Source organism: Pteronotus mesoamericanus, unplaced genomic scaffold, assembly GCF_021234165.1.
Source record: "Pteronotus mesoamericanus isolate MK-2021 breed Mesoamerican mustached bat unplaced genomic scaffold, CSHL_Meso_final contig_134, whole genome shotgun sequence".
Taxonomy (NCBI): Eukaryota; Metazoa; Chordata; class Mammalia; order Chiroptera; family Mormoopidae; genus Pteronotus; species Pteronotus mesoamericanus.
In genome coordinates, this window is record NW_026555061.1 from 350,813 (window position 1) to 363,303 (window position 12,491).

General features: G+C 61.8%; 1 protein-coding gene across 1 annotated transcript in view; it reads left to right on the plus strand.

The window, feature by feature from the left end:
- WDR27 (WD repeat domain 27) overlaps positions 1–12,491 on the plus strand; it is a 61,415-nt gene that overhangs the window by 21,853 nt on the left and 27,071 nt on the right. Inside the window, exons 19-25 of the mRNA XM_054595192.1 lie at positions 39–128; positions 2,876–2,997; positions 4,041–4,174; positions 5,100–5,197; positions 6,408–6,529; positions 10,464–10,561; positions 11,552–11,654. Of these exons, the coding sequence (XP_054451167.1) occupies positions 39–128; positions 2,876–2,997; positions 4,041–4,174; positions 5,100–5,197; positions 6,408–6,529; positions 10,464–10,561; positions 11,552–11,654 (767 nt within the window). The remainder of the gene's footprint in view (positions 1–38; positions 129–2,875; positions 2,998–4,040; positions 4,175–5,099; positions 5,198–6,407; positions 6,530–10,463; positions 10,562–11,551; positions 11,655–12,491) is intronic.

Genomic DNA, 12,491 nt, shown 5'->3' on the forward strand with positions numbered 1-12,491 from the left:
GCGGTTCTGCAAGGGCGGCTCTCGCTTCCCTCGGGCAGGGGACGGACGGCGCCTGGCCTGCGGCCTGGCCGACCACTTGTTGCTGGCCTTCGATGCCGACCTTGCTGGGACCCCTGCCGTTTTCTCAGGTAAAGCACACGCGCCTCCGTTTTAGCGACTGTGAACTTGCGGGTGGGTCCCATCCTGGCCCCGGTTGTTAATGGCTGAAGACCAGTTTGCTTCCTCTGAGACAAGCACAGAGCGGAACCAAGGCTTGAGCTGGGGGACAAAACGGGGAGATTTAACAACTGGAGCTCCACGGAGCCCTGCCGCCCGGGCGGGGCGCCCGCGGAGCCCAGAGCTGCGGGCCGGGGCCACGGTTGGACCGGAGACACGCAGCCGCCGGGCTGCGGGGGCGGTGGGGCTTGCCCGAGCCACTTCTGTAAGCGCAGCAGGGCACCTCGCCATTTAGTTGGTAGGTTGGAGATGGGGCAGCCCTGTCCAGGCTGCTGCCGTGACGACCTCTGATGCTCGCGGGGCACCGTCCGGCCCGCGCCGGCCCCCCGCCTTCGGCCCCCGGTGCTGCCGCCCTGGTCCTGCGTGGTGGGCGCTGTGACACCAGCAGCAGCCCACGGGAACCCCCAGGGCCTCGGGCTCGTCCACGTGCGTGGCCTGGAGAGGTGGCGGCGGGCGAGGGGCGGAGGGCCGTGGGCCAGGTCGGCGCGGGGCTGCCCCTGCGGGGACAGGCGCCCCTGGCGTGTCCCCAGGCGCCCGTGTGGGACAGGTGTCCCCGGCCTGCGGCACCCCATCCAGGGGGACGTCCCCGGAAGGGCGGCCCGGTGCCGCCCTTGCCAGGTGTCCGCAGACAGCGCCCAGTACCCCCGCTCAGAGCCGGTGCTGTGGGCACCCGGGGGACCCCGCGTGCGCGTCCTTCCCTCGCCTGGCAGCTGGTATGGGCGGCAACTGCATTCTCGGGGCGTTTCCTGGGGTGTCTCGTAGTCGGGAAAGGGCTTCTGCTGGATCCGGGGAGCGCGGAGATGTCTACACCCCTCATTAGAGCAAGGGCTCGGCCTCTGTTTCGGGGAGCGCCCTCGCGCCCCTCTGCTGCGGCGAGTGGCACGCAGGAGCCTCAGCCTTGGAGACAGGCTGGGCTGGCGTCTCGGTCCCCAGACGCCGGAGGCCGCCGCTGCTGCCTGTCACAGTCGGCGAGAAGCGCCTTCTGGGCGTTTCGACTGTGGTGAAAACTAGACGCAGAATCGAGTCCCCCCCCGGAGTGCCCAGCCCCCCGAGGCTGGGCGGCTGGCAACAGCCCCCACCTGTCTGCAGCAGGGCCGGGCCCCCATGGGGACAAAGGCCGGGGCACGTCTATTAAAATTTCATGAAAGATCATGGAATTACAGGAAAACGAATTCTCATGAGAAGAGGACATTCGGCTCGGGGCGTGTCACTTCCTGACCGTGAGGCTCAGCCCGTCCCCTCCCGCACTTGTCCCTGGGCCATCGCCCCGGACGCTGGCCCGGGGCAGAGGGCACTCAGGGCCGGGCATGGGGTCCCCTGCACCCAGTTTCTGGGGCTGATCGCTTGTCAGCAGGCAGAGGTCGGGGAAGACGAGGGAGGGCCGCCTGGGCCACAGCGGACCTGGAGGAATGGAGCCGTCCGCGGGGCGGCCTCCCGTCTGCGTCCCCAGGGCCCGCGGCCTCGCCAGCTCTTTGCCCGGCGGGGAGCGGGTCAGAGAGGCCCGACCAGCGAGCCAGGAAACCACCGCGCGCTCCGCTGGCATGTCAGTGCGTGTGGGTCCCGGCGGGGGCATCGCTTCCCTGGGCCCCGCGGGCAGCAGCGCCGGGGCCCCCGGGGCCCCCAGGCCCCCGCAGTGGTCGCAGAGCCTCAGACGCACTGTCCGGTGCAAGGCCACGCCCCCCTTGCCAGCTAAGCAGCGGCGGTGGCGACACTCCCAGAGGTGCCCACCAGAGGGCAGCAAAGCCTGTCGGATGGCAGCCGGGCCTCGCAGGGCAGCTCCGGGGCTGCCGCCCTCCTCCCGGAGTAACCGGCCTTGGGGTGCTTCAAGGGCCGCTCTTCGGCTTCCGCGGCAGCAGGTTCTCACTGAGATCCCACCGAGGGCCTGGCTCCCTGACACGCGTGGTCGGGAGGCGGCGCGTTTCCCCGCGTCAGGCCGCAGCATGTTCCCGTGTGACAGGCGGGGAGGCTGCAGGCACGGCAGCCAGGCCCGTGTCCGCGTGTTTGCTTGTCACGACCTTCCGGTCGCCTGGTGTCCTCAGACAGCACGGGCTGCCGCGGTGGCCGTGAAGTCAGGGCCCTGTGTCCGAGGGACAGGCTGCTGGCCCTGGAGCCCTCCCGGCCGATGGGCGGGAAGAGGCCGGCAGTGGCGGTGAAGCCTGGCTCCCCTCCGCCCCTCGGGGCCCCGCCCCCCGCGTCCCTGTGTGTGTGGGGCGGCCCAGGGCCTGTGAGACAAGCCGGGCGGGCAAGCGAGTCCCACGGGGCAATGCCGTGAGCTTGCGGGTCCGGGCGCCGCGAGGCTGGCCGGCACGGGGGGAGCCCGTCGGCCCCTTCGCGGCAGCCCGGCCACGCGCGCACACGCTCAGCGAAGCCCCTTGGCAGGCCCGTCACCGCCAGAACAGCCCTTGAAAGCGTGCGCTCGGGAGCCCCGGCCTCCTACGCGTTTTACAGGCTTCTGCTTTTTGCACGATTCTCTTAAGACATGCTTTCAGATACACACACAATTTTGAATTTCGTATTTTTAAAAACATGAATTTTGGAAACATATTCTTCAGAAACCACATGAAGACTTACAGTGAAGTTATCGCCAACGTGGGTTTGGCTCCGCGGGCACCGCGATGGCCGCGACCCAGGGCCCTCCCTCCCTCCTGTCCTCCGCCAGGTCACGACGGGGCCGTGAGCGCCCTGGGCTGGAGCCTCGATGGCCGGCGGCTGCTGTCTGCCTCCCAGGACGGGACGCTGAGGCTGTGGTCCGTGCGCAGGAGGGAGCCCGCCTTGTGTCTGGTAATTCCCACCGACCCGCCGACCCGCCGGTGCCCGGGCAGCTGTCGGGTGGTCCCCGCCGCGCGGGCTGAGCGCGCTCCTTGGCGGGAGGCCAGGGGCAGGGACAGGCCGGCCTGCGCTTCGACGCACTGGAGCCCAGCGACGGGAGCGTTCCCCAGTGCACATGTGGATGTGCACACACGTGTGATGGGCCCACATGCGTAACACACACACACGTACACAGTTCGATGTGCCTCACGTTTGCTATGGTCTCAAAATGGCAAAACCTAACATGAAAATGCTGGGACAAAGCTACATATTAGCGCTGGTGATGGCGGCCCAGGGCATAGCACGCAGAGCACACGCCCCTTGGGAAGAAAACTACTTGTTCCAGGGCGTTAGAGGAGGCTGTTGGGGAGCAGATGGGGCGGGAGAGGGGGGAGGTTGGGGGCGGAGCGGGTAACGGGCCTGAGCCCTGACCTGTCACCTCGCGAGCCCGCGAGCCCCCAGCTCTCAGAGGCCTCGTGTGTGTGTGTGTGTGTGTGTGTGTGTGTGTGCGCGCGCGCGCGTGTGTGTGAGAGAGAGAGAGAGAGAGAGAGCGCGCGCGCGCGCGCCTGGCCGTACAAAGGGTCGGAGGCCAGGGGAGCTAACACAGGAGGGGCCGGGTGGGGGCTGGGGCCGGGGGCAGCCACTTTGGAGGGGACGCTGGTGCAGGGCATTCAAGCCCCGCGCGGGCTGGGCGGGGTGAGCACCAACGCATTGCGCCCGCTGCTTAAAGCCCATTCAGGATTTTGGCTTTAACAAAATCCTGCAGAGTGAGTATCTCCGCTGCCAAGTTGTAAGTGTCTTCCCTTTTAAAGTTTGCCATGGCCAGACCTCCGCACGCTCGTGACAGAAGGGTGGCCCCGTGACCTCATGTGGAAGACTCGGGGGAGCAGCGGCCACCAGCACCCCTGGGGGGAACGGGGGCTCGCTGCTCGGGTGGTGCTCCCCGTCTGGAGCGGGCGTGTGTCCGCGGCGCCGGCGGGGGCCGCGTGACGGGGACGGTGCCGTGTGCCCTGCAGGGCAAGGACGTGGTCGCCGGGCCCGTGCGCGCCGCCCAGTTCTACTACCTCGACTCCTTCCTGCTGCTCTCGTCGGGCCCCGAGCTGCTGCTGCTCAAGTACCACGTGGACACGCGCAAGGACGAGATCAAAAGGTCCGTGGCCTGTCCTCCCGAGCCTTGTCGTCTGTGGTTGAGGGACCTGTGCTTCCTCCGTGAGTTGCACGTGGCAGCGTAGCAAAGCCCCATGAGGCCGAGGGGTGGAGAGAGCTGGGCCGGCAGGGGTCGTGCCCGCCCACGCCTGCCCTTAGCCGTGCCCGCGTCCCGGACGCGCTCCCTGGGCAGTGCTGGGCGCGGCGTCCCCAGGCCTGGGGGTCACTTGGACCTTCACCCTATGGTTCCGGCCTCGGCTGGACACGGCCACAAACGTCTGAAACCCTCAGGCTCCGGGTGCAGGATGGACGCCCATGCAGGCGCCCCCCAGGCGGCGGCGGGCGGGCGGCCTCGGTCTGCGCCTGCCCTTTCTGTGGCGTTTTGCCGCAGGGGCCCTGCCGCCAGCTCTTCCGCTGGCTGTGGCCGACCCTCCATGCGGGGCCCACGGCCCCCCCCCGCCAGGACCAGCGCTGCCGGCCACCCCGCCCTGGTCCACGCTTGTGCTGGGGTTGACATGGATGTAGCTGCGACCGACGGAAAAGCGACGGAAACTGGTGTCCCGTCCCCTCCCCGCCCCCTCCGCACCTTCGCCCCCTGCACCGCAGCGGAGCTCCTACCTGCAAACCCTTCAGGCCAAACAAGGTTTTCCTATTAAAAAACCCCTTTGTTACCGATTGCATGTCTCCTTACGTATACATGATGACTTTGGAATTAGGAGAAAAGCGTGCTTTCTCAGAGACAGCAGCGAGTTGTTTTTGGCTGCATATAGGGGAGTTTTTTCGTGACGCTTTGTAAAGCAAGGTGGAAGCAAGGCCTTGGCTCAGGATTACAAAACGTGATTAGTAGGCGGCCTGGGGGAAACCGTTTCTGACGCGAATGTTCTGCAGGTGCAGCGGACAGACGCTGACTGCCCTCGCCTTCTTCCCAGGTACAAGCAGAGCAGCTGGTGCAGCACCGCCTGCAGGCTCTCCACGGCCGGCGCTTCGGAGATCACTAGCCTGTGCGCCGTCAACGAGTTTTACTCCCGTATCCTTTCTCCCTGAGCCCCGGGCTCCGCTCTGGGGCTGCGCGGGCTCCATTCATCAGTGCCGAAGAGCGCCCCACCTTTGTCTCAGCAATGGGGAGTGCCCCAGAGAAAAGAAACCGAGGCAGCAGAGCACCCACCCTGCTCTCTCCGCCCTGCGGCATCGGGAAGCGCCCGTGGTAACCCAGCGCGTGCTACGGGGCCTGCTGCTCTCGGGACCCCGCCTTTGGGCCAGGCCGGCACCTCCGCCGCCCCCTGTGGAGGCTGGCGGGGCGCAGAGCGGTGGCCGTTCAACAGAAAATCAAACAGAGCCCAAAACTGTAATGTGTTCAGTTTTTACGGCTAACAGCATCCCTTTTAATTAAAAAGCCTTGATTTAAATTTACTGAGGCAAAAGTCATAACCTTCAGGACTTTATTTTATAACGTTTCAATTTATTCAAAGGCCCGATCTACGTTCTTCTGAAGAGTTCTGTAATTGAAATTTCATAAGGACTGGCGTAAGGCGTTAGAAGGTTCTAGTATATTCTGTCAGGTGTGTGTTGATTTTATTCCAGAACCTTTGCTAAACACAAAACGGAACGGCCGCCCGGCCGGAGTGTGCCCCCCAGTCCTCGAGGCCGTGCAGGGCGGCCTGTTCGGTGCAGCGGTGGCTTCTTCTCAGGCCCAGGGCTTGCTCTGCAATGCGTGCTGCTTAGTGTTTTCATATATGTATATTTTTTTATCATGTGTACTTTTCAGCCTTCGGGGCTGAACACGAGCAGTTGGGTAGTTCTGGGGTGACCTGACCCGGAGTCCGTAAGCTGCCCTCGTACCCCAGATCCCTGCAGTTTGCTGCACCCTTTGGGGACGTGTCCCCTCTTCGCTCACGCAGCCTGGGCCCTGCGACCCCGGCGCCCACAGACTCTGCTGCCTGGGTTCGCCTCAGACCCGTCTCCTGCGCCGCGCGTCCGCCTGCTGTGCTGTCCCCTGCTCACCTTGAGCCTCGCTCAGCTTCTTGGACTTCACTGCGAGATGCTCACCCCGGGGTCTCCCATTGTCCTCAGCAGCCCCCAACCTCCATCCGTGCCTGGGAACACGGGGCCGGCGGTGAGGGGGTGGGGGGAGCAGCGTCTGTGGAACCTCAAAGGCCATAATTGCCACCCACGGTCCCCAGGGTGGGGCTTTCTCACCGAGCGAGCGGCCGGAGAGCTTTCCCTGACGCGCCCCACAGACCTCGTGCTGGCTGCCGGCCGGGACAGGACACTGGAAGTGTTCGACCTCAGCGCGGGCCGCAGCGCGGCCGTGGTCACGGGGGCCCATGCGCGGCCCGCCCACCAGATCTGTCAAAATAAGGTGAGTTTTTCATGCCGTGCGACTTTTGTGCAATGTTACGTATATAGTGTTTAACCGATACAGGTGTGTGATGCAATTTTGTAAGTTTGCCACTGAACTGAATGCGAATTTTTATTGATAATTACGTTATTCCTAGTCTTGCTGTTTGACATCAGAATTTTCCCGTTGGACGTTAATTTGGGTCTTTAACGTAATTGGCCTTGGGTTACATTAAGGGCCGCTCTTCGGCTTCTCCGGCAGCAGGTTCTCACTGAAATCTCACCGAGAGCCTGGCTGTCCCAGCGCCATGGCCTGGGTTACGGCCACGTGGGGTCTCGGGCCGCGGAGCGGCCTCCGCCCTGCACCAGCGTCCACGTGTGGGGCGCAGCTCCTCCGTGTTGGCAGAGAGATGGTTTAAAAACACCCACGGCAGAGGGTCACGGCTCAGGATTGATAGAGATGCATGTTTAGGTGAACTCACTGTCTCACAGTTTAGTTCAAAGGTGTTTTGTTACTTAAAAGAGTGTTCCAGAAACTTGGGAACAAATTTGTCTTTGGACTACAGCTGCTGTTGAGTTTTGATGTATTTGGAATGGCGTTCCAGGTTAAGGATTTGCTTTGTGATGCCTTCTGAGAGCATGTTACCATTCCAGGGCGTTGGTTTTAAAGTGAAGTCTTGCTTATTGGTGAAGAGACAGTTAGCCAGGCTTGAGGGCACCATTGCCGGCCTGCTCTATGCTCCTGCTGGAGATCAGGGAGAGAGGGAAAGACAGAGCCGGTTCTGGGTGCTGCGTCCGCACTGCCCACTCCCCGCCATGAGCGGGCGCTGGGGGCTGGGCCCGCGGGGGCCTCCTCCGGTACGGCGGGCAGGGTGGGATCCCCAGCTGGCACAGGCCTGGCGGTCCAGGTCCAGGCCCCGGTGAGCTGTCAGCCCAGGCAGCTGAGCAGGCAGGTGGGGGCGGGGGTGGGCGTGGGCACCGCCCCGGCTGGGGGGGCTCTGGGATGGCGGCTGCGGTGACCCGGCACCTGCAGGGCGGGGTCACCTCCTCGCAGATGGTGGCCTTCGATGGCATCTGCCTTGACTCCTTTTTCCCCATTGTTAGACCCTCCGAGGCTGATTAATTAGGACAGTCCACATTATGGTACAGGAAGGGTTCTCTGGTTTATATATGGAAAATGTCAGCTTGGAGAGAGTTGCTGAGGAGAAGATTATGTTGTTTTCTTTATTTGTGCAGAACCATCTTGCATAAAAACAGAACACAACTATTTTAAACACTGTGCAGTAGGTCCTCACATGAACGAGGGAATCTCTTTGAAGCATGTTGTGACTTCTTTACGAGGCTGCGGACACAGCAGACTCCAGGGGCGCGGCGCAGGGTGGGCAGCTCAGCCCCGTGGGGGAGACACCCCGCGTCTTCACGCCGTGTCCCGGGTGGTACGGTGCGGACTCCGCCAGCAGCTTGTGGCCGGAGCCGGTCCTCAGCTCCAAGTCTGAGAGCCGCGGTTCAGCAAGATCTGTCAGGATTGGGGTTCAGATTGGTTATTAGACCTTGCATATTTCTGTGTTTTTAAGTGAATTTGAAAATTGAGTCAAAGACTTAAAATTATTGTTAGGTATTCTGATTTCTTTTAAATTCAAGTGTAACTCAATCAGATGTCGATGGACAATCTTTTTTCAGTAAATGTATTGGGGTGACGTTGGTTGATGACACTGGGTAGGTTTCAGGGGTACAACTCTGTTGCGTTGTGCGCTCTCTACCTGAAGCCCAGTCCCCCCGTCTCCCTGTGCCTGGCTGGCCCCCCTCTCCGCTGCAGGCCATGTTTCGACGGGGGACCTTGCAGGGCCTGTCGGCTTGGCAGACCCGGCTGCATCGGGTGCCCGGCGCCTTTGCGGCCCCAGAGCCGCCGTCCGCACTGGGAACCCGCTCAGCTGGTGTTTGTGGGTGCGCGTCACAGCCGCCTGTCGCCACAGGAAGACGGGTGTTGGGCAGGAAGTCGGGTGGAAGCTCCCGTCCTGGGCAGACTCGTCAGCACGGCGGCTCCAGGGTTAGAGTCTGACCAGCGGCGTTTGGAAGCGTGTGGTGCGTTCTCCAACGGCCCCGTCATTCCCCCAAAGCCCGAGCTGCCTGCCGGTCACCGGCTGTGAAATGCGGGGTGGCCGAGGGTTCCGTCAGCTTTCCTAGGGTCCCCTGGAGTCTTTGGCGACACAGCTCATGAGGGTTAGTTGAAAACGCTCCGCGTCCTCGCTCTCACGTGAGAGCAGTCCCGCCAGAGGGCGCACGGGGGCCGCGGCACGAGGACGCGCGTCTCGCCGGCCGCTGGTGCGCGCGCTGCCGGCTCTAACGTGCTGTGAGCGGTTCGGAAGGCGCTCCTTTGTTCCCTTGGTTTCGGGCTGAGGCTCTTCCTCAGGGCCCTGATCTCCCTCACCACCCCCGGGCTGGTGTTTTCAGTTGAACTTACGGGGGACGTGGCTTCACCAAACCGCACGGGTCCCAGGTGCCCAGCTCGCACGTCACCTGCCCCCAGGCCGCGCCTCTGTCCCTCCCCATCCTCCCCTCTGCCCCCGGCCCCGCCCCCACCCCCTCCAACAGCCCGGCAGTCCCCACGCGGGTCTGTGTCTGTGTGTTTTGTGTACATTTGTTTGTTTTTGGTTAATCCCGTCACCTTTTTTCATCACCATGTTTCTTCATGGAAACGGGTCTGTCGGCATCTCCATATAAAACCTATTGTGCTTTTCTTTGGCTTGTTTTGTTCTTTACATCCTTGTGGGGTTTATCCCAAAGCCCTAAAAACCTGGCCGAGATCGGAACTGACCGGGCCCCGAGGAGGCTGCGACCCCGTGTGTCCGCGTCAGCCGTCCGCTGCCCGCCTTCCGCGACGCGCCCTGTGCGAGGCGTGGCCGCCGCCGACCTGCCTGTCCTCAGCTGGACGAGATCCGTGTTTCATCCTTTGACCCTTAGAGGCTTGCCAATGCCCAGCGTTTCGTAGGTGGTCTCCGGACGTGTGCTGACTCTGTGGGCTTGCTTGTGTGTGACCTCCGGGGTCCCCGGCTATCCCAGCTGGTCCCAGCTGTGGCACAGGTGGGCCTGCTGATCCCAGGAGTGTGTGCGGCGTCTCACCGGGAAAGGGGCGTGAAGTAGATGGTGCTTCCCAGGCCTGATGGAGGATGAGGAGGAAAGTGCGTAGGGTGTTGTCTGGCGAGAGCTGGGACTCGACATATGCATTAGTGTGTTTGTGTTGTCGAATTCATGTAAGCGTTTATTTCCGGTTTGTGAAGGAGAGTCGCTTCTGGGCCTGGATGCGTTTTAAGCATAAATGCCCGTGAAGGGGCTTCATTGCGTTCGCCCTCCGTTTGGGTGGTCTCCACATAGAAGGAAGGAGGAATCGTCATCAACCGTGAAAGAGTTAAGTTCTCAGCCAAATGGCTCTGTAGGGATTGCAGTTCAGTCCTCCCCCGTGAGGATGTTAAGTCCCATGCCCAGCCTGGGACAGCAGCCTGGAGCCCAGGAGCCGGCCCAGCGGGGGGCCCGGCCAGAGGCGCGAGCTCTCGGGGTCGGCGCTCGGGGGACGCAGGCCGCCTTTCACCTGCGTCGCCACAGGTGTCTCAGGCCTGGTCGCCAGCAGCTGGGTGACGCTGGTGTGACCTGTGCTTTGAAAATACTCTATGGATGGAGTACTAGCATCGTAGTCTTGTGGTCTTTCATCATGTGTATTTTTATAACGTTCTGTGGCTTCGCACAGAGAGAAGAATACCTCGGTGAATCTGAAGGTCGGAGTGTACCCATAGTAATTATCCATGCGAAAGAAGTCTTTGGAGTCCAATTGTGAAATTGTTATAAATGAAAGTTTCTGCTGATTTCTTATTTTAGACTCAATGTTGTTAGACAGCAGTAGTGTAAGGACCACTAATTCGGCCTTTAGAACACTCACCTGGACTTTGTCCCTTATATTATAGGGATCGTCATTTGCGACCCAACAACCTCAGGCTCATAATCTTTTTGTGACAACAGCCATTGGTGATGGGATCCGACTGTGGGACCTGAGGACCCTGCGGTGAGGCCCATCCTGCTGGGCGGGCGGCGGGCGGCGGGCGGCGTGGGGGCCGGGGCCGGGGCCCGGGGCCGGGGACGCTGTCAGGCCGCAGGGACACCTGGTCAGGTGCTGCCCTGTTCTGGCAACTCCATCCCGCCCGACAGCCCAGCCTACCCTGTGTATGACAAGAACGGGGGTTTTTACCTATGCACATACGAGGGGACAAAAGTGGGCTTACAGCTTATTCTTGTATTATTATTTATGAGTTATTGTATTATTTGTCTTGTTCCCTACGGACAACTGCAAACCTGCTGTCCCCCCACCCCTGCTCTGTGTGTGTGTGGGGGGGGCACGCGCACCCACAAGGGCACAGCCAGCGGAGTGTCCGCTGTTTGGTCCTAAACAGGCTCCGCTCCGTGGCCGGCCTGCGGGCCGGGCCGCGTGGCGGGAGGAGCCGCCGAGGGCACCGCGGCAACCGTGGGCCCAGGATCCTGGCCGGTGCTGGCAGAGGTGCCCCTCTGACAGCTCCGGCTGCCCCCAAAGGGGACGGTGATTGTTCCCAATAAAGTCGGCAGCGGTTCCCTGCAGCCTCCCTGTTTTCGCAGTGAACGAATCTTACCTAGCGCTCTGCAAGCAGCTGGCTGTCAGGCCTGACCTGTCTTGAGACAGTTGCACCTCTCAAAGGTTTTGAATCATCGACTTAAATAATTTATGATTTTAACAGGTTAGTTTTCATGTTTCTAATGCTCTCCAGAATACGTTTATGACTTCACGGTTTTCGTGTATAAAATGTTCCATGGACGTTAGCGCGGTCACCTCTGGGAAATGACTCTGGAAAGTCCTCTAATCACTTTTGAGGGTTCCTGCCGAGGGTTCCATATCCTCACCTAAAGCTGTTCCTAGTGGTTTGTTCGTTTTTGTGAAGAAAAGCAACAGGTCAGTATCTTTATCCCAATTTGTGTTAAAAATGAAAACATCGTTTCTTCTGGTGTTTTTTTTCCGTCCCCTTAGGTGCGAACGCCGGTTTGAAGGCCACCCGAGCCGCAGCTACCCGTGCGGCGTGGCCTTCAGCCCATGCGGGCGGTTTGTGGCCAGCGGTGCTGAGGACAGACACGTAGGTGCTCGTCCCTGGGTCCAGGGGCCCCCGACCACTCTTGGGGGGACAGCCGGGGTGGGCGCACGTTAGATAAGACTCCGGGGTGAGCCGCTCACATGCAAGTGGTGCTTTCGCAGCCATGACGTGGAGGGATGGGAGGCCCTGGGGGCGTGAGTAGCGAAGCACGGAACTTCCAACACCGCCACCTGCCCCTCCGCCCTCGCCCATCGCTTCCCGCTGCACAGACTGCCTACCGAGTGTCAGACGCGCGCGGCGTTTTCTTTGAACGACCGATTGTAACACGAATAGATGAAAGAACACGTATATCATGGTCGATTTGGAACAGGCGCTGATTACGTACCCATTGGTCCTTCGCATACGTGAACAGGCCTGGGGCTTGTTCCCAGGGCCGCTGTAACATGTGGCCACGAGCTCGGCAGCTTCTACGACAGGGATGCGTTCTCCTACCGCCTGCGCGGGGTCCGAGGCTGGGGTGTGGGGGGCGGGGGTGGGCCCCCCGGGCTCTGAGGGGACCAGCCTTGGCTTCCACTCCTGCTGCCGGCAGTCCGTCCTGGCGTCCTCGGGGCTCTCCCTGCAGCCTCCGCCCTGTCCCCCCACGGCCGCCCTCCCGGTGGGTCCCCAGTCTCACTCCCCTTTCTGCTACAAGGACCCTGGTCCCTGGACACCCTGGGTCCTCAACTTCACAACGCCTGCGGGAGACCCCGTTTCCAACTGGGCTCTGCTGGCAGGCACTGGGCCTGGGACTTGGACAGGGCATTTTGGGGGACCCCATGCAACTTGCTGTGAGTCTACAAGGGTTCTAGAAACAACAGAGACATTGAGAGATTTCCAAGA